This window comes from Lutjanus erythropterus, chromosome 17 (assembly GCF_056507025.1).
Source record: "Lutjanus erythropterus isolate fLutEry1 chromosome 17, fLutEry1.hap2, whole genome shotgun sequence".
Lineage (NCBI taxonomy): Eukaryota > Metazoa > Chordata > Actinopteri > Lutjaniformes > Lutjanidae > Lutjanus > Lutjanus erythropterus.
In genome coordinates, this window is record NC_139333.1 from 25,282,806 (window position 1) to 25,307,503 (window position 24,698).

General features: G+C 40.4%; 2 protein-coding genes across 5 annotated transcripts in view; one reads left to right on the plus strand and one right to left on the minus strand.

Moving 5' to 3' along the window:
• Positions 1-136: 136 nt before the first annotated feature.
• On the plus strand, positions 137-2,671 carry coa3a (cytochrome C oxidase assembly factor 3a). Its single transcript, XM_084741575.1, has 2 exons — positions 137-501; positions 2,121-2,671. The coding sequence occupies exons 1-2, from the start codon at positions 306-308 to the stop codon at positions 2,222-2,224; spliced, it is 300 nt and encodes a 99-aa protein (XP_084597701.1). The 5' UTR covers positions 137-305; the 3' UTR covers positions 2,225-2,671.
• A 2,521-nt stretch (positions 2,672-5,192) lies between these two features.
• The window catches only part of wnk4a (WNK lysine deficient protein kinase 4a), a 62,204-nt gene continuing 42,698 nt past the window's right edge, over positions 5,193-24,698 (minus strand). For 3 of the 4 annotated variants that reach the window (XM_084740374.1, XM_084740375.1, XM_084740373.1), the window contains exons 11-21: positions 23,361-23,496; positions 22,771-22,887; positions 20,138-20,311; positions 17,279-17,333; positions 16,108-16,239; positions 12,949-13,787; positions 11,578-11,665; positions 8,121-8,718; positions 7,241-7,446; positions 7,057-7,151; positions 5,193-5,910 (exon numbers count right to left, since the gene is read on the minus strand). In XM_084740374.1, the coding sequence (XP_084596500.1) occupies positions 5,908-5,910; positions 7,057-7,151; positions 7,241-7,446; positions 8,121-8,718; positions 11,578-11,665; positions 12,949-13,787; positions 16,108-16,239; positions 17,279-17,333; positions 20,138-20,311; positions 22,771-22,887; positions 23,361-23,496 (2,443 nt within the window). In that variant the 3' untranslated portion in view covers positions 5,193-5,907. The remainder of the gene's footprint in view (positions 5,911-7,056; positions 7,152-7,240; positions 7,447-8,120; positions 8,719-11,577; positions 11,666-12,948; positions 13,788-16,107; positions 16,240-17,278; positions 17,334-20,137; positions 20,312-22,770; positions 22,888-23,360; positions 23,497-24,698) is intronic. The other variant, XM_084740377.1, reaches the window with a different exon arrangement.

Below are 24,698 nucleotides of genomic sequence, written 5' to 3' on the forward strand. Positions count from 1 at the left end.
ATTTGGTTAGAGTTAGAGAAAGATCATGTTTGGATTAAATTGATAACTCTCGCGAGATCTTTCGGCTAGACACTAGCGGATCAACATCCCGAGTAGGAACTATAGCTGCAACACTGGGGGCTCATTTAGATGTTGCACAACGTTTCATTCCAGTACTTGGTGGTGCTTGGCGCAGATCTCATAACGAACTGATGGGCTGCTCCCCGTGCAGTTCGGCGCCATCAACTTACTAGATGATTTGAAATACAGCTGTGCGTAAAATTGCTGCGACCCGACACAACCTTTTGATCTCACTGACTGCAGACATGGCGGACAAGACGCCGAAGGAGTCCAATGCTCCCTTTGCAACCAGGATAGACCCGACTAAGGAGGGTTTATCCAAAGAGCAGATCCATTTCATTCGACAAGTAGAGCTCGACCAGTGGAAGAAGAAAACACAGAAGCTGCGGACACGGAATGTGGTGACAGGACTCGCCATTGGAGCCCTTGTTCTGGGCATTTGTATCCTTGCCAAGTGCAGTAACGTCAACACAAGGTGAACTATGTAACGTTAGCTTAGCGTGCTAAAGTTAGATAAGTCCAATATAAAGCATGACGCTAGTTTATTACCGCATGTTGTGTTTGAAGCTTTATTGACAGTATATGATTTGATTGGCTCGTAGATGTAGTTAAATGTCTTGTAAGGTAAGGTACAAAGTTTCCCATTCATTAGATGCTAACATGACAGCTAGCTATGGTAGGCATGTTCAGGAAGAGTTGACTGTAAAGGTGCATTAGCAAAGTAGCTATAAAACATGGGTTAAATAGAGTTAAACGTCATCTTAATCCGTAGGTAGTTTGTCAGTTAGCATCGAGCTAGCTACCTCGGCGAATCGTCTGTTTTTCTTTTTACATGAATATATCAAAAGATACACAACTTTCCCCCCCTGGAGTCTTGCAAGTTATATATGGAAGCCAATTTTCGTCAAGAAAAGAGAAAAAAGGTGAAAAGTTACACATTGTATAAGAAACAATTTTAAAAAACAGAGGGTCAGCTGAATTATAAGATAATACAAGTCAGAATGATTAATATTTGAAGCAAAGTCCATTTATTTTGAGTGTCTCATATTTAATTATCATAAGGAGCTTTGGTTAATATTTGCTATTTTTCATTTTGAATGTATTCTTTTTTCTTGCAGAAATTGGATATATTCTAATCATATTTACTACACTAGTTAATAACTAAATATTAAAAACATTTTCCAGTACATTGCAAAACATTTTAACAGCTTCTTCCGAAAGGACTGTAGAAATAAATCAACACCTTTGTAAACCAGTTTCAACAAAACTGATCATTACAACCATGAAATTAGGAACTGTTGCAGACTGAATTAGTCAGTTACATTTTTAAGTCTCAATACAAGTAATACAATATGATTAATTTGATTTTAAACCTTTTGTGTTGTCCAGAGTATTGCTGTAAGATATACATGTTGCGATATATTGCCTTTTTCCAACTGCAGACTGTTTGTCCCCCAGAGAAATCTCTAACAGGATTATTATTTATCTAATAAGTAAAGTTTTCAGTCTGTTCATCTCACATCAGTCATTTTTATTGCAGGAAAATGAGACTGTCAAACAGACAGACTGATTAACACTGTCTTAAAATATTCACAGTTCACAGAGTGTGACCTCCGCTGACCTCCACAGAAAAAGGAACAAAGTCAGCACCATCTAGTGGATGGAAAAAAGCAATTGATTTATTATTCTAGTTCCAAAAAATTTAATTTGTACTTGCAATATTATAATTTATGAGCTAGAAGATTGTTACTTGGCGTCCATATATCTGCACACAAAATATCACAATTCTATGCTGTATTATTATTTTTTCTTCCCCCTCACAACCATAAACTGGCAACTGAGTGTATAAAATTCCAAAAAGGGATGAGAATGTTTTGCTGTTTTAATTAATAAAGGCAACTTAAAGGTGTTCAAACAGAGAGTTAAAATGTTCTGTTTGAGTGAGTAGATACAAGCACTTGACTGACACACTGCTTACATCACACCCTTGTCATGTAATGTTTTTGATATGTTTCTCCTTGCTGTCAAATATTTGCCTTGACAACTTCCTCCCCTGCTAGACGGCTACACATTTTACTCGGTCTCCCAGGAGCGGATCATGGATGAAATCGACGAGGAGGCCAGGCGTGCGAGGCTGCAGGGACCGAAGACTGGTGCCAACTGAGATGCATGTTTTCCCTGCCTGTTGTTGGACCGTGTGTCTGCCCTGCACTTAACTGAGAGGGGATTTATGTGGACACTGATGCCGCTGATTGATATTCCATGGCTACTTGCTGTTTTTTCATGTCGAAACAGCATTGGACTTAGTTTTTTTTTTTTTTTTTTTTTTTTTCTTTTCCCTTGATTGTGAAGGGTAATTGTGTGGTTCTGCTGCTGACTTAAAACTAGATGTGTCTTGATTTTGATTAAGTTTGCCTGCCAGTGGAAAGGACTAATCCACTGACCTCAACATGCAGCCCTGAAGGCCCAGACTGTAGAATAATTACAACCCTTACCTGACAGGTTTCCAGCCCTGAACATCTGAAATTTCTGTCAGATACAGTCTACAGTGGCCTTCAAACACAGAGAATGCCAGACACTGCTGAAATAACACACAAATCAACCTGTTGAAGCATATTTATGTCGATAAAATTATGATTTGTAAAATAAAAATCTAATGTATTTGATTTTTTTTAACACATTTATGTCTGTGTAACTATTTATGCAAGAAAAAAGAACACCAGGACAAAAGAGCCATGGTATTTATTTACAATAGCATTTATTTTTCTCAAAATTTGATATATGGAGTCTGATCTTGCCACCAAATCTCACGAGTAAAAATATAAAATAAGACATTGTAAGGGAAAGGCACAGATTCAGCATGGCAGGACAGCAGCAGCTTCAGAAAGCAATACAATTATATATTTACATTCAAAATTTTGAAATCTCTTTGAAATATATTACGAACTTTGGAAAATCTTACAGGAGTTCCACTGCCAGAAAAATTCAGTGTGTGTTTGTGAATATTTTATAAGGCAACAGCTACACATTCACAGCTTGGACTGATTTCTCTAGATCCCACAGTGTACTCATTTAAAACTGCGGGAGGGTAGATCATCATCATCACTGTGATCCAATATGAAATATTGTGATCAGACATAAACCGGAGTATAATCTCTACCTCCATTATGGAAAAATAACAGGAGACGTATCGGCTCTTCCTCGAGCGGAACACATTTTTATCCGAAAACGTGTTAAATGATCGAGACCTAAAGTAGAACGTACTAAAGTGCACGAGGTGCTTGATCTATGGAACAAGCGATAAAATATGATTTTTGCTTGAGCAAGAATTAAGGTTTAGTTTACTTGTAACCTGTAAACATGATCTATAAATGCATTCTACTATATACACATGTACACTCAACGGGAGAGGCAGTAGTCTAAAAACTAGGTGGATTTTTCACAATTAAGGAATACAAAGAAATCATTCATTTTAAAGGAGCTACAGTATTTGAAAGGAGATGTGTGATGTCTAAGCCTTCTGCACCACTTAAAGGGACAGTTTGGATGTTTTTAAAGTGGGGTTGTCTGAGGTTCTTATTTATAGTTAGTTATTAATTACGGTAGATGGCGATTAGCACGCCCCGAGAACCAGTGTAGGAAACTAAGCAATGTACCGCTGTGGACAGGGTCACCAGCAAAATGTATTTTAGCTACATAAATCAATAAATATCAGTTCAAGTGTGTGCTATATTTATATTATTTTCAAAAACATTTCTGACTTCGATACTGGTTCCTGAACGGTACTTTCTTCTATACCAGTTTTGAAAAATCAGTTTTAACAAAATGAAAATTACACTACTGTATTTGGCTTATACAACAGCTAATTTCCCATCAGAAAAGGCTGTCTTACAGCAAAGTAAAGTGGTGAGAATATTTTAAATACGGTGACTGAAACATGTTTTTCTGCTGACTTTAGCTTCTGTGCTGGTGCTCCTCACTGCTTCTCCAAACTGGGAGGAGCGCTGACCAGAATCTGTTGGAAGGTAATACGCTGACCTCATAAAACCCCACCTCAAACAATCAGAACTATCCCTTTAGCCAAATCTTAATTTTCTTTCTGCTCAAGCAAGCTACATGCCAACATTTCTAACTGTTGTATAACATCTTTCCTTCTGACGCGTTAAAATCTTCATATGCATGTGTTGATAGAAATTATATCTCCGTTTTGTACTTCTGTACGATGAAAAATCACTTTTGACTACATCTAAAAAAGTCAGGACAAGAGAATGTCCCATCAGGTGTCAAAATCACTTAAGAAACTAAAAGATGTACTTGAACAAAATGCTTCCATAATACATATTTGAATAAATCAAACTGTACAATGCATCTAGACTGCTCTCGTCAGCCCACAGAAGGCCATGATCAAGAGTGTATTCACTGTGCAGTCAGCAGGTGCTGAGACATTAACAAACTACAGCAAAGAAGTCGCGAGATTATCTAAAATGTTGTCGTCCGTGTACGACAACTGTCAGTGAAAGTGTCAGAGCTTCGCTGTGGTTCACGTTTCTGTGCTCAGACCGATTAACGGCAGTGAATCAGACAGGAAGCAGGAAAACGGCAACTGTCGCCATTCTGGGTCAAAGTCATGGTGAGCGGTACAACTCCGCAGCATCACTCGACTGCGTTAATGCTAAAAACTTGCTTGCGGGAAACACTTAAAGGGACAGTTCACCCCAAAATCACTTCCGTCCCTTGCCTGTAGCATTATTTATCCACGTAGATTGTGAATTGCTGAGATTTGGACGTATCGGCTGTAGAGATGTCTTGCCTTCTCTCCTATATCATCAGGATTTCTCCCTAAAAAGTCTAAAATCCAGTCATCTGATTGTCATAACTAAAAACTTCTTAAAGGTGCAGTCAGTAGGATTTGTACAAGCTGTTCATGAATGCATCAGGATGACACATACTAACATTTTGGATTGGTGGAATGTCCTGAGCATAGCAAAAGTCATAAGTGATGATTTAAATAGATTTAAATAAAATAATAGTAGAATAGATATGATTATGGCAGGTCTAAAAATTGATTAGATTATGAAGTTAATGTTACTTTTGTAAAGTTGCATTAATTTCAGTCTCACTTTTAAAAAAATTTGATCACGCTGTAGCAACAACAAAACAATCAACATGGACTGTATTCATAATGGCCTTAAAAATGTCTTAAATTAAATTTATTGAAACTTGCAGAAACCCTGTATAATAGAGCTGGATTAACCATGGTGCTAAAAGAGACAAAAATACATTTAAATAACTCAACAGCAGTGTCTCTTTCTAGAAATCACGGCCCGATCACTACAAGCGAGCGTCATCTAGTTCCATTATATTAAAGAGAAGGCAAACATCTCTACAGCTGATATGTCCAGAAATATTTTGGAATGAACTATCCCTTCAAAGCGTCCTGTGATGTGACATTTTGCAGAGTTCTGTGGCAGCTTGGACTGAAGTTGAGTCTGAAAGTATTTACAAGAGAGCAAAAATGAACTTGTCATTGTTAACATGAACCAGACTTGACTCGATGTTCTGTGCTTCGGCTGTAACAAATTCAGCGGATGTGATGGCGGGCTGAGAAGCGGCGTTAAAGTCCTCCTGTGTAAATCCAGCGTTACTGATGACAGTTCATATGTTCATTGAGGTAAATGACCACTGGCAGAACCTTGTGACCACTGGCGGAGGGGAGCAGTTCGCTGATCGGTGCGCCAGTGAAAAAGGGTTGAAGCGATCCTCCTGCAGGTCAGGACGGGTGTGACCGCTGCAGTCACACTTCACATGAGGTAGTCCAGATATACAGCGTGATTGGCTGACAGGTTCTTACTGGGAAAGAGAAGAAGAAAAGAAAATAAAGTTAGAACAAAACGTTTAGCACTGAGTTTAAAGGACCAGTATGTAGGACTTAGTGCCATCTAGTAGCGAGGTTGTAGATTGCAACCAATTGATCCTTTGTAAGCCCCGTCCCCTTTTGTTGTGTGCTACAGTAGCAGTCAACTTTCTCCTTTTCCTGTAAAAGCAACATAGAGTCATATCTTAAGTTAGCCAGTGTTCACAAAACTATAGCTAACTAGTTAGCTGATGTTAGCAAACATGCTGACTAACTAGGTAGCTAATGACTGATGTAGATTAGCTAGCTAGCTAGTTAGGTAGCATTTTGCTGACATTAGCTAACTTGAGATGTGAATATTTGTCACTTTTACAGGTCCCCTAGCAACATCTTTCACCCATCTTCAAAATTTGGTTTTCTTTTTTTCAATAGGATTGCCTAATTGATTAATCTATTATTTTCTCGATAAATTGATTAATTAATCCCATCACTCAGTCTTGTCACTTGAAAAATAGGTAAAACAACAATGTGGAGCAAAAAGTTTACAGAAAGTTACACTGTTTGCTAGCTAACGTTAGCTAAAAAGTAAAAAAAAAACAAAACAAAAACAAAACATGACAGTTTGCCATCGAAGGTTAGCTGGAAAGTTCAAATCTTGTATTTTCATTATCAATTAATCTGTAAATCATTTTCTTAAGAAATTGGTTAGTTGTTTGGTCCATAAAAATGTCAGAAAATTGTGAAAAATTCACATCAGAAGCTAGAATCAAAAATTTTTTACTTATTTTCTTATGAAAAATGCCGAAAATTATGACTCGGTTATCAAAATAAGTTAATAATCGATCAGTAATCAATTATTCGACAAGTCGGTGCAACTCTATTTTCCAAAATAGACAAGCTGAGCACTGAAGTACAGGAAACAGGACTGGAAGTTGACCGACGTACCAAGCTCACTCAACTGTCACCAGAGCACAGAGCAAAAAGGGGCGGGACTTAGGAAGGGTGAACTGAAAACCGCTCTGCAGTCGACCCTGAGATGACTTTTGTCATATTCTGCCAATAAATCCCCTTAAATCTTACACACTGGACCTTTAATCAGGAGAATACTAGTAAAATGAAGTTTGTTAACAGTGTTCACTCACCATTCTACTAATGTCACTGGCAAAGGTGACGCCTTTGCTTGGTTTATCCTGGGAGCCGCTGCTGCTGCCTCCAAGGGAGTTTCTCCTAATGATCCCTGGGAAAACAAACACATTTACACGTAAATGTTCTCACATGTTTATCAGGTAATAAATGACGATTCTCTTCCTCGATGTTCTTCCGTACCCTGGAGTGGCAGTATGTCCAGCCGCTGCAGGCTGTTCCTGCGGGACGAGGGGAAGCCGCTCCCCTTGGAGAGGCGGCGCTGGCGACTGGACAGCATAGCAGCAGGAGAGACGATGCCTGCGGGAGGAACCTTCCCCATCTTCTCATACAACTCCTCGATCTCTCTCTTCTGGGCGGCCTGCAGGGCCTGCACCTCTGTCAGGTGTCTGATGAGGGAGACACAGGATTAGCAAACTCTTTCTTCAGTTTACCTGCGTAAATCATATTTATCCACTTTGTTCCACTCCATACTTTTTCTCGTCAACCACACCTCCGCTTCAGAAGCTCTATACCTCCCAGTGTGAGAACCGCTGGGTTTAAGGCTCCCTGTTTACATTTTTTAATAATAGTTTAGTTGTTTTTAGTTATTAATGAAACAAATCTGCCAAAACTTTGCTGGACCCAGCTTCTTAAATGTCAGAATTTGTTGCTTTTCTCTGTTTGATGTATCTACAATTTGATTTTCTTTGGAATCTGGGCCAGTTACTGGACAAAACAAGCCGTTTGCTCTGGGAAAATATGTTAAGAATTTTCATAAAAGAGATGTAACAACAATTAATTAAAAATAAAAACCAACTGGATAGAGATAGTCAAGAAAATCTACAGTACATAATGGAAAAACTGGCAGATTGATTTGAGATTTGAGAATTTAACTCCCAAAAAATATCTTTCTATTTCGTATTATTATGATTTCTGGTTTGCTTTATTGTTTACAAGTTAATCTGTTGGTTTTACATGTTTATCCATGTTGAAATCAGTAGAGTTAAAAACAACAACAGGTTAATCAATGATGAAAATAATGGTTTTCTTACAAAATTAATCATTTTTCATGGTCACTTACTTCTCTCTGAGCTCCTGAAGCTCTTCCAGCATGTCTTCGTCGTCACTGTCTGAGTCGTCACTGCTCAGGTAAGGGGTGTTGCGGTTGTAAGTCATCATCCATAAATGATGAAGGGCGTTGCTGTACTGCGGGCTGCCCGCCGCTCCGTCCCACAGCCTCCCTTCCATCTCTGCGGCCGTCACAGAGAGCCCGCTGTCCGCAGACGTCCCCATCAGGCTCAGGCTGTAGGCTCTCCTGCGACTCTTCTTCCTCGTCCTCTGTCGGTCCCCGACGACCTCTTCCTCCCCCTCCTCCTCGTCCTCCTCTTCCTCATCCCGCTGCTGCTCCTGGCCGCTGGTCCATTCCACCTGCCCGTCAACCTCCTGGAGGACGCCCGTTGACCCCCTGTGGGGGTGCGGGTGAGGAGGGGACATGGTGAGGGAGGTGGCGAGGCTCGTCTCAGACTCTCCCTGCTCTTCTGTGCTGCTCTCTGACGGCGTGCTGCAGCTGTCTGCAGCTGTCTGTGAGGCAGCAGGTACAGAAACTACAGCAGGAGCAGGGATGTCCATACTGGGAGTCACCTGGAATCTACCAACAGTGACTGGTGCAGACTGGACTCCTGTAACACAGAGGAAGAGACGGTGATTGATTAAATCATGGTTTAACTATTACTATATTTAAAGCTCTGTTTTAACCTCAGTTTAGTTTAAAGTTGAAACAGATTTTATTCTGTTGCACCAAAACTTTAAACTCCAATTTAAAATCTTATTCAGCTTAACTTTAAAGTTACATTTGAAGATTTTTAACTTTTAAAATAGCTGCTTTTGGCATTGATTTAGAAAAATAATCAAATTCCTTGAAGAAAGTTGAGAGACAGACTCAACATAATTCAGTTTTACGTCTCTTTTTTCTTTCACACCAGATGATAAAAAAGTTTTTCTCAAAGGAGGAAAAATTACAGCTTCTCTGCCGAGCCATCATGAGGAAGCTAACTAGGCTAACTGACTTTTCAGGTAGCTAGCAAACAACATAACATTTTATTTCACTTTTTAGCTAGCTAAAATCACTTTAACTTTTTCTTAATTTTATAGCTAGCCAGCAATTGATATATCATTTAAATTTTTTGAGCTATCTAGCAAACAATGACTTTTTAAAAACATTTTTTTTTACTTTTTACATTTTAACAGTTTAACATTTTAGCTATTTAGCAAACATTCTAACTTTTTAAGAGTGTTTTAACTATCAAGCAACTTAATGTTTAGTTAACTTTTTAGCTAGCTAGCAAACAATACAATATTTGTTTGTTTGTTTTACTTTTTAGCTAGCTAGCAATATCACATATTGTTAGCTTTCTAGCTAGCTAGCAAAAACATATCACGTTTTATTGACCTTTTAGCCAGCTAGTAAGCCATGCAATGTTTTATTTATTTACAGAGCAGCCAAAAGTTAATGGTTTTCCACCCTCTTTATTTATTTATCTATTTATTTGTTCATCTATTTATTTATTGTTTAAATAACTAAAATTGGATTTACTAAACAGAGAATAGTTTTTAATTGTGCAACAGAGCTTACTCTGCTTAGCTGTGAGTTTGGATTTACTCATTTTAAACCAAGTTTTGCTAAACTCTGATTAGAACTGATCTTAAAATAATATTCATTGGTGGAACCCAGTCTAAATGTTTGTCTAATAAAAAAAGAAACATTTCATATTGTTTTAAATCAATTCTACTAAGTTGTAGCACTCTGTCTATTTACTTCTAACCCCCATGACTAAGAGCTGTAACATCTGGACAGTGTATTTATGTGAGTGACAACCAATCATTGGCCAAACAGTAGCGATTGTTCTGTAATCTGATCAGAGCTGATTGATCTTCAGAACAAAGCCTCACTCCTTCCTGGTTTTGATGAAGATCTAATCATGTGTTTCTTGGCAACGGTCTTGAAAGTGGTCTCACTCAGGTTTCATTGTGTCATATTTCATAAAACAGTAATCTGCCGGTGTGGGTGGATATCTTCTGTAAAGCCTTAATTCATGACAGTGATAATAACACATAATTGTGATGGAGTTGTTTACCGGTGGCACATACAAGTGACGCAAACTGCTGCATGCACATGGGGGAAGTTAACCATCAGGACTTTCTGCTGATATGATAGCAGACAGTCGCCTGCTTCTCATGGTTGATACTTTAAAAAGTTGGCAAAAAAAAAAAATCATATAACCTGTAGTTTCTGCACAGGCTAAGATGTAGTGTGCAAAGATGGTTGATTTAATTTGCCATAGCTCTGACTGAACTAAGTCTAACTGACATCGCTGTTACAACAAAAACAAACATCAGTTCTGAGTCTTCATATGTTCATTTATTTTTTTCTGTTAGACCCAAAAACTTCATTAACATACTTTGGCTTTTATAGAGCATTTTGCACTAGAATTCAAATTAAATGCTTATCTGTATAATCACATTATTATAGCTGTAATAATAAATGATAATATAAATCTCCCATTATTGGACGGTAATTTACCAGCCCCGATAAGTACCGTGCATCCCTAGAATATATGCATTAACATAACAATCCCTCAAATGTGGTTATCAAACAGGATATTTTACTGTTATCAATAACCTTTATTGTCCAAAACAACATCAGGTCACTAAAACAGTGAGGAGAAGGTATGAGAAGGTTGTGATTTACTACTATTATTTTCTGATTTCTCTCACAGTTTGGTTTAAACACCAAAACTACTTGATTAGATTTATGAAAAGTGTTTTGGATCAAAATAGAAGAATGTGTTAGGAAGCCTTCCTGGCAGAAAGGCTAACTTCTTCCATGTGAAAACAGACTCACTGCAAGACTTAAAGTCCTGCAGTGACTCAGTTTGCCCACTGAGTGTCCCTCTTACAGTAAACACTGGGAGCGTCTGGGTCTGTGCCCACTGAAACAGAGGGACTCTGTTGACTGTGGGCTTCTGAGGAGGAGAGTATAAATACTGACAGGTGTGGATTTGGGAGGAGAGGCCTGTAATGAGCGCGGCTGCTCGCCGATTGGTCATCATGAGTGGGTAGGGCCGCAATCACACCTACGTTTGTGTTGGTTTCCAACGGAACATTACAACCAGACTGGTGGTTACGCAATGGCTCCTGAGGCCCCGCTAATAGGTGATAATGTCACCACGGATACGGCGGAGAGAAGGAGAAAAACAGCTCGAAAGGCAAATTGGCCATAACAGCGACAACAGGCCGTATTTAGACCGAATACACCATAAAATGAAGCGGAGGGAAAAAGACTTGTAGTATTTGGCTGTGGGTGCATTTGTGTGTATACAGACGCATGTGTGTGGGTTTGTTTGGGGTGCAAACATAAACATCATACAGTATGTCATTTTCCAGCTCTCGCAGCCCCTGCTGAGCAACATACAACACATGAGGTGTTTATGACGGAGAGACGGAGGAGAAACATGAGAACAGCAACAGGAGTTTCTTACCAGGTTCGGTGATGGAGGCTTTTGGTTTTGGAGTACTGGTGTTCAGCTCAGGTACGGCAGCGTCCAACGGAGTGCTGAAGGACGATAACTAGACAGGAAGAATCAACAGTGTTAGCATCCAGGTTACATGTAACAGGATTATGTAATCTGGATACAATAAAGGTAACTGTATGCCATGACAGTTACAGATTTAAATAAACAGATAAATTTAGAAAAAATGAGGATTAGTAGCAGGATTACCATTTTAAAATAAGGGACAATATCCTACCATGCACAGTGCACACGCAGCTGCCAATTCATTCAATTGAAAAAGTTAAATTTTAAATTGAAAAAGTTCAAATTCTCTGATTTCAGCTTCTTTAAATGTGAATGTTTTTTGGTTTCTTTCCTCCTCGCTGACAATAAACTGAATATTTTTGAGTTGTGGACATGACTGACATTTTATGGGTGAAATAACTGACTGACTGATGGAGAACATGATCGACAGATTAATTGATAATGAAAATAATCATTGGAGGAAAGACTTGAAAAACTGGTCCAATCATGTGGTGCACACGGATGACAATATTGTAACAGTATTAATCAATCGATTAATCATTTTGAATCTTTTTTTAAGAAAAAAAAGTCTGAATTCTCTGATTTCAGCTTCTTAGATGTGAATATTTTCTGGTTTCTTTCCTCTTCTTTGACAGTAAACAGTAAATGTTTGGGTTGTGGACATCTGAGGATGTCTTCTTGGATTTTGATCAACATTTTTCACCATTTTCTGACATTTTATGAACCAAACAGCTAATTTATTAATCAAGAAAGCAATCGATGATGAAAATGATCATCAGCTGCAGCAGGTAATCCAAAAGTCACAGGAAGTAAACAAGTTACATTACTTTGACACTGTGATACTTGGATTATGTTACTGACTACTACCTTTTCAGAACATTATCAACACCACAATAATAATGATAACTGTTTTGGTTATTTATTTGTATTGTTTTTTAATGTTTGTTTTTTGCTGTATTTTATGTGTCTCACCTTCGATTTTTGTCACTTTTACTATTTATATGCACATGTAATTATTTCTGAAATCGATTCTGTTTGATTACTGAATGGTACAGTAATACTTTAACTGGGATTGGGCTCTAATGGAGTAGAAACATGGGGTATATTATGTTTAACCAACTGTATCTGTGATTTATTGCATTTTGTATGGCTTTAAATACCATTAAAAAGAGTGAAAAAGTAATCAATTATCAAATTTGTTGATTAATTTTCTTTTTTCTAATAGTCAACTAACTATTACAGCACTAATTTGCATGCATGCATGCAACAACATGTTAAAGGAATCTTTACTGAGAGAAGCTGCAGGTGACTCACAGTGCTTTCTGGGCTCTCTGGAGGCGATGGGGAAAGATCTGATGAAGAGTTTGAACTGGAGACTTCTGATCTTGGCTCAACCTGGGCTGGGACCTGTGCTGAGTACGGGGACACATAACTGTGGAGACCGTCCTCCGTGGTCAGAGTTGGGGGACCAGAGAGTCCGACCTGCTGCAGAGGCTCCTGAGGGACCAGCGGAGGAGTGGAAGGCATGGAGGGTGGAGAGACGGGAGGCAGCCAGCTGGGGGGAAAACCCTCCACCTGAGGCGTGCTCTCAGGGCTGTTGTAGACGTTGTTCTGCGCTGGGATGCCCGCTGTGGGGTAAGGGACCTCTACTGGTGGGGTCTGGTAGTGCTGGGGGTAGACGGAGGGGTAACCTGACTGCGGGGTCATGTGAGAGGGGAGCTGGGGGTGGAAGCCTGGATAGGAGGGCACCCCCTGGGCAGGCAGGGTCGCAGGAGGGATGAAAGACTGCGCCATGCTCATGGCCATGGAAATGACATTCGCTAAGGAAAACAGGGGCTGCGTGTGGGGGGGCCACATGTTGGGGTGCTGAGGGGCAGGAGGGGACATGGCGAGACTCTCGTTGCTGCCGTGGCTCGCGCTCTCATTCAGGGGACTTGGGGAGCTGGGGGCTGGAGAGGGAACAGAAGGGAAGGTGGGGTTACTGGCTACACGTGTGAGGGGAGGGTGGTGGGCTGGTTTAGGGGAGCCAGGAGAGCCGGGGTAGGGGAATGGGAAGTGACTGTGGCCCATGAAGGGCAAGTGGTAGTGCTGGTGGTGGGGCAGGAGAGACGCAGGGTGGTGGTGGTGGTGGTGCTGATAATGGAGCGGAGATCCTGCAAGACAAAGATTAGAAAACAGTTTTAATTCATTTTGGACTTCGAAAGTTACACAGTCCCCTGGTTTGAGTGGGAAACTTGATCTCTTTCCTTTTTTGTAACTTTTTTGTATCTTTGCATCTGAGTCCTATGAAAAACATCATGTGTCATCAGGCCTGCGTGCACTGAAAACTTAAATATTAAGAGGTTTAAATATGTTCTGTATGTATTTATTGCTGATATTTTGTAAAATTGAGTGTGGTGTGGTTGCCTCTGCTGAACACTCTGTCATGTGACTTCACCTGTCTACACCAAACATTGCTATTTCTTTGCCCCTTCGCTGATCATATGACTTGTGTCTAACAAACAGCCCAATGACGGCCATAGAGGATTGTTTTTAACTGCTTCGTCGTCTTCTATGAGTTTTAATTTGTAGCTTGAAGTCTTTCATCTTGTGCAAAAACACGTCCATTACGATAATTACATAATCAACTTATCGTATTATGTTAGGACATGACCTCGGCCATTTTTTTCTGTCCTCGGTATTCCCCATTATGTTTAAATGCGCGTTTGTTTACGGAACAATGTCACCAACATTTTAGCCAACGTGATGCCAGAACAAACAGGAGGGTTCTCCCAATCATTAAGAGTTGGGTGCAGCGCCAAAGCATTTTGACCTAAAATCCAAGTGCACTAAAAAAAAAAAAGGCTGGAAGACGTTTTACTTTGCTACTTGAGGCTAATAGCTGTTTTTCGCAATGACTGAAAGTTTGAAAGATTAAGCCCAAATGGACTCAGTTTCGAAGCAGCAGTCTGCAATATTTAGGGTTTAAAATAAATGAAAAAGGATAGCCCATTAAAGGGTGACTGCAGATTATTTGAAGTAGTGTTGACCACTCAATAAACAGTTTATTACCTACAGTAGGTGGCGGTCTACATGCCCCCCTGTTTGGAGAAGCAGATAGGAGTCCCGGTGTTGGAAGCTGAGCGTTTATGCTTTATTTATTTGGGATATTAATTTTTCTTTCATGTTTCCATTCCCATGTCCCCATGAATGAAAAGTTAATTGCTCTTTGAAGGGGTGTACTTGCATTATTATTATATTATATCATCATTATACCAGTGGCATAAAATTATCTTTAAATCGCAATAATATTGTTTGGCACTGTGACAGGTCTTGGTATAAACTGTGCAAGAATAAATGTACTAAAAAGCCTTTTTTTAACAAAAACATACAAGTGTAATTCTGCACAGTGGAATATTAGAGCTGATCCAGAGATCCGAGTTAGATCACTCATTCGAAATTCTTCCTTCAGCCCCCTGCCAGGACATGCACATAAATTTTTCCCGTACTTTCAAATAATGGCTTCCACGGTGAACAAAGACATTTTGTTTAAAGCAGTATCCGACTATAATTGCATCTGGAGCAGTTGTGCGCCGGGCTTACACATGGCTGTGGCTGATTCAGCAGCGACGGAGCAAGTGAGCATTTCGTCTGCAACATTTCGGAGGAGTTTAAATGGAACACAGGTGTGTGCACGCGCAACTTTTTGGGTCTGATTGTGAGATTAAAGTAGCCGTGCGTCTACACCGCTCCCTCCTCTGGGAACAATTTAGTTTTGCCAATGTCCTCGCCCCCAATCCATTGATTTGACATTTACCTCAACAATGGCTCCACAGTTGCAAACCACACCTCCTGCTGCTGATGATGCAAACCAGCCTCTACTTTTTCCATGCTGACGGAAACATAGGTTAGGCAACACTCTACAACGGTGGCGGGCGGCCAAGAAGCATTGCGAAAGCATGCAGTGGATGTCCAGCAGAGAGGGGACACAGGACAAGAGGGGATGAGGATAAAACAGGGGGCATATGGAGGATATGTGGACTTCAAAAATGCCCCTCCTGTGGGGAAGGAGACTTTGACGGGGGAGGAGGCTTTCTCGGAAATTCTGTAGGAGTTTGTGCTGGCAAACAGATGTTGCCGACTATCGCAGCAGCGGAGGAGAGCTCAGGCTCCACAGCGACAGCATTCACAGCTCCCTAAAAGCCAGAAAGCGCCCTTCAGGTGAGGTAATTACCCAAGAGGCCCTGCTGCAAGGCAGACACAGACGAAGGCTTTGAGGTGTGGGGATGGCGGATGGCGCCATGCGAATGTCTGAACAATACCAAGAACGGGCCCTGAGTAGGGGAGGAGGGGGGGGGATTTATGAGGTAGCTGGGCTTTGCTCTGACTTATTCTTTGCCAAAGGACTGTAACAATTTTTCAGAGTGCTGAAACAGTAAACAATGCGGGGCCTCTTCACGCAGGGGCCGGAGGGAGAGGCCGAGGGCTATTTACCTGGGGCGTTGTGGAAAGACTGTGAGCGTATTAGAGGTCGCCCAGGTGAAGTAATGTCTGCACTGAAGACGTCTCCACTGGGGCATGGGGGAGAGCCACGCACCCCAACACTCGGGTTAGCCATACTGAAGTCTACGACAAGACACACACATGCATGAGTGGACGCCCCGAGCACACATGTCAGTACACACACACACACACACACACACACACACACACACATAATGATCATGCACAGTAAAAGATGCAACACACAAAATGTAAGTTAACATGACATGCTGTTAGAATGACAACGGTCGTGCATTCACACATACTTAAAGGGATAGTTTGGATTATTTGAAGTGGAGCTGTATGAGGTACTTAATCAATGTCAGTACTCCTAATATCAGTAAAAATCAGGATGAGCTGAAGTGTGCACTATATTTAGAATAATTTCACCACTTTACCTTTCCATTAGACTGCCTTTCTTGACAACAACACCAACAACTCCTGTGTTCTGTGAGGTAAAATTACTGTTTTTGTCAAAGGAGTCTGGTGGCTTTGGAGGCACCGATATGACGACCGATTTAACTGTTAACTGTTCTGTGCAATTATGTGAATTTTTGCTTGTTTATTTGTATCTTAATGTAATGCTACACACCAAGAGTGCATTAAAATATGTGTGCACAATTATCCACATATCTCAATATATCTGTATGTGAACATAGTTTGTGTGTATATACTTTTTAAAGCTGCTGCAATGTGTGGGATCAATAAAGTTGATCTTATCTTATCTCCTAATATATTCTAAATATAGCGTACACTTCAACTGGTGCTGATTCTTTTTACGTGGCTAAAATACCTGTTGTTGCTGACCCTGTCCAGAGCAGTACATTGTTTAGGTACGTACACTGGTACTCCAGCTGCTTCTCCAAAACTGCGGCGCGTTGACCGCCATGTCCTGTAGTTAATATATCGGCTGTGGAAGAACCTCGCACAACCCCACTTCAAAAACATCCAAACTATTCCTTTAATGTTAATGGGTGAAATGCAGACTTTCATGAAATGATTAAAAAAGCAAGGAGCCAAGGTTGTAAGACATTCATTCACTTCATTCATATTTAATCTCCTCAAGCATCAAATTATCCAGTTTCATGTTAATGGGTGAATTAAATTCATCAGAGACACTTACCAGGCAGAGAGGAGGAGGAGTTGGTTCGGGGCAGGGTGTGACTGTGCAGATTGGGCTGTAAGAGAGCAACATTTAGTCAAACTCAATCTCCTCTTCTGTTCATTATTGAGAGAAATGTGCACGTTTCTGAATCAAACTCTCTAACCAAGGTGTGATTCAGCTGCAGTACAAAAATACTCTGTGGGTCTGATCACCAGCACTTATAGGTGGGTAGAAGCTGGACTGAAGAGTATTTTGTTCATATTAAGTTAGTAGTGCTGTAGTATTCTAATAAATAAATATACTGTGGTAGCAATAACAATTATTAAGTCTATAAAAAGTTGCCTCTTTTCCTTAATTTGTCCACCCGATAGTCCAAAATGACAAAGAAAGATCGAAAATACTTACACCAAAGATTTTTTTTGCTTGAAAAATGACTGAAATTATTAATTGATTATCAAAATAGTTGACAGCTAATTTTCTTTCAATATACTAATAAATTAACAGACTAATTGTTGTAGCGCTAGTACTGCATCTATAATGCCTGTTGCTGTTTTTAAAAGAGAATTCTGAGACACAAATGTAAAAACAGGATGGACAAAATCGATGCTGAAGAGTCCCCATTATGAGCCAAGCTCCAAAAGCGATAGATCCTACACTTCCCATAATGCAACTTGCTAGCATGCAACTTATTAGCGTGATTGATTAAACCCTCACCGCCATGTCTTTCAAACTCTGTGTCCCAGTTAGTAAAGAAGGCTCTCTGGTAAAACAGCTGTTAGGTAATTTCGTCCCTGCTTGTGTAATAACACCTAATAAACTGACTGTGACATGTGAAATCCATGGAATGACCCTTTAAGCAAGGAACTAAATCATTATTGGATACTTCAGACTTCAGATGATGTAGGCGACCCCGAGGCCTGACCTCAGGTACACGAGTGTGCATTAAGTGGACAATAAAGTTAAAACCGACACACCTGTAAAGAATTTAATGTTAACTCGTGAAGATCCGTTTCCATAATAAATCCTACGTTATTAACCAATTAAAATTATTGTTGCATCTTTGTGCGTTTTATGGAAAGTCGTTTAACCTCCATAATCTGGAGAGCTGGCTGACGTTATCCGGCTCCCTCAACAAAAACTGAGAATTTGTCGGTGGTGCAAACTGGACCGCCGTTAAATTTTGTACTGACATTCACGCTTCCCATTGGACGAATCCTAAAACCTTCGGTGATCCCCTGACTTCTCCTCTAGTTCTGGTTCTAGTTCTAGTTCCTCTTATATAAAGGAAAGGGTAAAAAGGGAGGGACGTGTGAATATAAAGATGTGTATACATATTACATTTTACTGTATAATCCTCTTTTCTTTCATTGAATTTTTGAGAAAATCTTTAATGTTTGAAAAACTATAGGGAGCAAGAAAATGTTTAATAGATAAAATCCAGAAAAAGCCAACCTCTAAAAGGGAAATATATGAATTATGTCCACTCTAAGAGAACACTGTATCTGTCACTCACTGCATATTTATTCTTTAATATATAACAATGCAATATGAACTGACCTTTACTGTGAAAGTGCTGCATTACTGCTCATGACTGACGGCTCTTTTCTTGCCATACCTCCCATTGCCTTGCACCCCTACTATTACTATATCTAGGCACCCATAATTGTAAGCACGTTCTGATGTTAGCGTTTAGCCTCGCTGAGCTACTAGCATGACAGCAGAGTATTAGTCTTGTTCTTCAAGTGGCAGGCAGAGGAAACAACAGCTAGCCAACACTGGCTTTCCAGGGATTCAAGCTCCATTTATACATAGTCTCTTCCCAAAACTCTCAGAATAGCGCCCTACCTCTGAGCCAGAAGAAAGATATACAGATGAGTCTCTGGGCTTGTGGGTTTTGCTTCCTGACTTAACTAGCTCTGCCTGGGTTTTTGGCCATAGCGGTTCATTGGGGGATGTGGCCCATGCAGTGTTTTTAATCAGGCGCTGGAGCGGAGCCAGGAGAGATTTGTCCACAGTGGTTCGGGGTAATTATGTAGCCAGGGGGTCGAAAAAAACATGGCGAACAAGGTACAGTGGACGGTTGGAGGTGGGGGTTTACTGCTCTTACATGTCTCTTGTCCTCCATGAAACATTCTTTTTCTTCTACTTTTTGAACGTGTTTGGTAATTTTCACCAGGGTGGCACAGGGAGATTTTGTTTTTCTCTTCTTGTTTTACAAAGTGGAACATATTCTGACAAAACAGAAGCTCCTTCTTCTTTAAGCAGACAGACTGTACCTGAGGAGTCATTAGCTCATATCTCGCTCATAACCCCCCCCCCCCCCCTTCCTGGAAGTCGTCATTTTACAGTTTAGTTACAGTGATTCGGAAAGGCTTAATAAATCCGAGCATAAATTATTCTACTTGTTCAATGTGGGCAGATATGCTGGAAATTTCATTATGGCGTACGCACTGGAAAGGATTTGTGGTTGCGGGAACAAATAAAAGTGAAAAAAAAAAAGAGGCATGGGGTACATTTCCACGAATCACAGGGGTTTTATGACATTAGTGTTTTTTAGTAACAATATGTTCTAAATTAAAGTGCTACCTCAGGTGGCTTTAGGGACACTTAACCTTGTATCTTTAAGGGTAGGTCTCAGGAGGGACTGTGGACAGCGAGGACAGCCCTCCACTGAGGAAGCACTACTCTACAGCTTTCCATTTGCGCCAGATTTATGGCTCTCCCTGAGATAACCGCCGCTCTACACACTGTAGCTAATTTATGACGGTCAGACAGCACAGTAAAACACACGCTCACGTTACTTCCTTTGTTCCCAGCTAACAATGGTGTGATGTGGGTTACTGGAAAGGAGGAACAGGTGCTGCTGCTGCTGCTGACCTGTGAGGAAGACAACGAGTTAACCCCGCTGTGGAAAGGCGGCTGAGGAAGTCGGTGCCCGCTGGAGTGGACCGGCTGCTCTTTGGCCATCAGAGACTCGGCCCGTTTGATGATGTCGCCCATGCGGTGGATGAAACCCTCCTTCTCTGATGGCAGGATGAACTCATTGTGCACCTTGAAGAAAAAAAGGACAGCTGAATTTAATCCTCACCAAACAAGTTTGCATCCTGGATGAGCCTCTATTCATGTCCAGAGACTTACTTAAGTAAAAAAAAAAGCAATAAAACCATGTTGATTATACTGTAAAATGTACTTTAAGTATCAAAAGTAAAAGTACTTGCATACAAAAATGGCCCTTGTGAGTGTTATGCTATGTTATATCATATTATTTGATTGTTAAAGGCACATTATGAAGGATTTTCCCTAAAAACAACAACTAGCATGTGGTGGCGCCTGCATCCTCAGACACCCCGTCCCTCCACCTGTATATTCTGTTGTCATTATTTTACCGTGTTCAAAATGCTTTACAAACCCAAAACATCTGTATAATTAAACTTATCAATCAAACTTTATTTATATATATGGGAAGTTAAATATAAAAATGCACAATATTTAAGAAGTTGATTTTTTTTCTGTACAATGGAAAACCAGGAAGAGTTCAAGCTCCAAAGGCCCAGCGAATTCCATGTACTAACTAGTCTCAGCTTTAGTCTTTGGACAATAGTAATTAACAATAGTTGTCAATTCAATAAAGCGCAATAATTTTGCACTTAGAAGAGCAGAAGTACAAAGCAGCAGAAAGTGGAAAGTAGAAAGGCTTAGTTACTTTCTGCCACTGTAAAGAAGTCTATAAAATAAAATGTGCTTTTAAGATTACTAGGTGTTCTTGTTGTGTATTTGTGTGTCCATCTACTGTGTAAAATCTACCCACCCACCCTAACACACCCCCACCTACCCTCAGTTACTGCTTATTCTGAGGGAAAAAAAAAAAATCATAAATCATCTCAAGTACATCCACAATACAGCAGTTTGTTAGAGGAGGTTTTGAGTTTTGCATATTCATGCAGTTTAGAGTGTTGCTGTGAATTGTGGGCTGGGCGTGGTGACCGGCTCCTGTCAGCATGGCATAATTTAGCTCATTTAAAGCCCTACGCTAAGAACCACGGGGGCGGTTGTGATGCCAAGCGCCCCTGCTGCTCCAAGAATCAGTAAACAAAAGCCCACTGTGTTTTTAAGAGACGGGAAAACAGCACATTCAGTGAACAAAAAGTGCTGCTGTACATGCTGCCTCATCACGGCTTGCTGCCACTCAACACTAATGAAGCTTAAAGATAATAAAAGTGGGGGGGTGGGGCCGCTTACCTGCGTCACTCACTTCACAGAAAGTTAGATATACTGTCGTACTAGATGTACTATCAGTCACAGCTAGGATCAACAAACAAGAGGCTGTTAAGTGGAAGCAGGATGAATCATGTGTTCGTGCAGCTGAGATAGAGGAATCTGTCAGACTTATCAGCTGACAGAGGGAGATCATTTATTTATTTCTGTACATACTATAAAGTTCAAGAAGGCTCCAATGAAACATCTCTTTCATTTCTCCTTAAAGGGATAGTTCAGATTTTTATAAGTGGGATTGTATGAGGTACTTATCCAGAGTCAGTGTATTTTCCTTTAGCTGATGGTGGTCGGTGCAGAGTGTCAGCAGCAAAACTTATATCAGCCACTTAAAAAGGGTCGTGGAGTGTTTTCATCACTTTACCTTGCCATCAGACAACCTTCTGCGATGTGAAAATGCCGTTATGTAAGCCATAGATCGCCATCTCCAAAACCACCAGACTCCATTAGCAAAAACAGTAATTTTACCTCCAGTTGCAGTTGCCTTTATTGATTAGTTTGTTTGTGTTTTTGCGTGACTTTGGTGTTAGGGTTCAGATTCATGCAATAACACAAACTAAACAACCGGTTAGGGCAGTGGTAGGTGAGCAACCCCTGCGTTCTGCAAGATAATTGATTACTGATATTGATTAACTGATTTTGCCTATGGAGTTTGGTTGATTTGGAGACAGTGATATTTGGCCAATATAACAGCAGTTTCTGGTCACAAAAGTCTGTCTGACGGCAAGGTAAAGCAGTCAAAATATTCTAAATATAGGCTAGAATATTTTTTTTTAGGTGGATCTTTTCTAAGTAGCTAAAATATGCTTTGTTGCTGACCCTGTCCACTGCTATACATTGCATTACAATAATATTTAGCCTGACATATTTGGTATCTTTGGAAACTTCAGGATCTCCCTTCAAACTTTAAATAAAGTGAGCGATCAAAACTAGTATTGGTCAGTTCAACAGTGTTTTTTCGTGTTATAGCCTTACTTGGTCTGGTATGATCGATAGCTTTTGTTGGCTAATGTTAGCAAACTTGAGGTAGGTATTTCCGTATAATGAATATTCTGCTCTCTCAGCAATTCTTTATTTTGCAGTTGCACCCACAAAGATAATTTCCCTACATCTTTCACAGTTACAGTTAAAAAAAAAATATCCAAAGGCTAAATTGTACAGAAATTCAATAACAGTCCCAGCGAAAGAAGCTGATCGAAGTGTTTCATTGTTGACTTTATGAATATACGTGTACTCACCATGACAGCGGCGATGTCTTCGGGGTTATCTCCGTCCAGGTCGAACTTGAAGGTCACCATCTTGTCATTGTGCGTCTGCAGCTGACACTCCACCACCCGGTCCACTTTATCAGAGAGCTGCAGAAACAGACAGGATCAATGGAAGTGACAGGTGTCTGTTTACCCCCTAAACCGCCGAGCAAAGTTAAACACGGGACGAACAATCAGTTTTTGTGCGAGGGCAAACAGGTAGCTGTGTCAAATGTGTGTGTGTGTGTGAGTCTACTGTAAAATATGCTTATGTGTGTATTGGACTGTGTACTCTTTGCACCACTGTATGCACATGTGGTTATGCATCATCTGTTTGTCTCTGCCTCCAGTCCAAACATGTCCATTAAAAGACCACAGAGTGTCCTGATCAGAAGAGAAATGTACTGCGGTCGCTGGAGGAAGCTACTGACGTTACATAATCAGGGTGGAGCTTCACCACTCGCTCATAAATAAAATTAATCAACCTCAGTCGCTCAGTCCGGTCGGCTGATTTATTTGTTTATGACCCGCTAAAATGCATCCTCAGTGTTGCAATTAAACAAACTTTTGATTTACTGTACCCCTGTGATGCGCAGCCTTGAGCGCGCCCTCCTCCTGAACAGCTTCCCGCCGGTCCGCCTCGCAGCCGTTTTCTCATTCTTCTCCGACAGCCCCTCGTAGCCGTCACTCAAGCCAGAAGTCACATCGGAGGCGTAGCTGCAACAAAATAAATTACACATGACTCTGGTCAGAAAATACGCCCCAAAGAAACATTCCTCATGCAGAAATTTTCAAAGAAATCAATCATGTACAACCCCGATTCAATTGAATACAGTACAAAGACAATACTTTTTTTTCTTCAAACTGATTAACTTCCTTGTTATTTTTGTAAATATACACTTATTCTGAATGTGATGACTGCAACATGTTCCATAAAAGCTGTGACAGGAGCAGGTTTACCACTGTGATACATCACCTTTTCTTTTAACAACACTCAGTCAGTGTTTGGGAACTGAGGACACAAACTGTTGAAGTTTTAAAGTGAAATTCTTTCTCATTCTTGCTTGATGTACGACTTCAGCTGCTCAACAGTCCGGGGTCTCTGTTGTCGTATGTTGTGCTTCATAATGCACCACACATTTTCAATGGGAGGCAGGTTTGGACTGCAGGCAGGTCAGTCTGGTACCTGAACTCTTTCACTATGAAGACACGGTGTTGGAACACGTGCAGAATGTGTCTTGGCGTCGTCTCGCTGAGATAAGCAGGGACGTCTCTATGTTGCTCCAAACCCTATATGTACCTTTCAGTATTAATGGTCCCAGAGGAAATGCGGCTCCTGAGAAAAAGCCTTAATCTCTAACTTGAGTCTAACTGAAGATCTTAAAATGTTCTTTCTGACTGATCTCATGTATTTCTCATAAGACATAGAAAAGTTAAGACAAAGTTCTTAAACTGTTGGACTATTTGCCCAAACAGTTTTTCACAAAGTGATGAAATCACATTCATGCTTGTGAATGACTGAAACTTTTGAGGATGCCCCTTTAATACCCAATCCTGATACCATCACCTGTTACCAGTTAACCTGTTTACCTATTGAATGATCCAAACAGGTGTTTTTCCCAGTCTTCTGTTGCCCCGGTCCCAACTTTCTTTGGAAGTCATCAAATTGAGAATGAATGTATATTTACAAAAAACATTAAAGTTAATCAGAATGGACATTAACTATATTGTCAAGTGGAAAATGATTTGCAAATCATTGCATTCTGTTTTTATGTTTCACACAGTGTCCCAACATTTTTGTAGTCAGGGTTGTAGAACAAAAGCCCTCACAGGAACTGAACACAAATCATAGCTGATTATGTTGGCATAACACATAATAATAAACAGCACTCTGAAGTGTCAAATAAAGTCCTGACGTG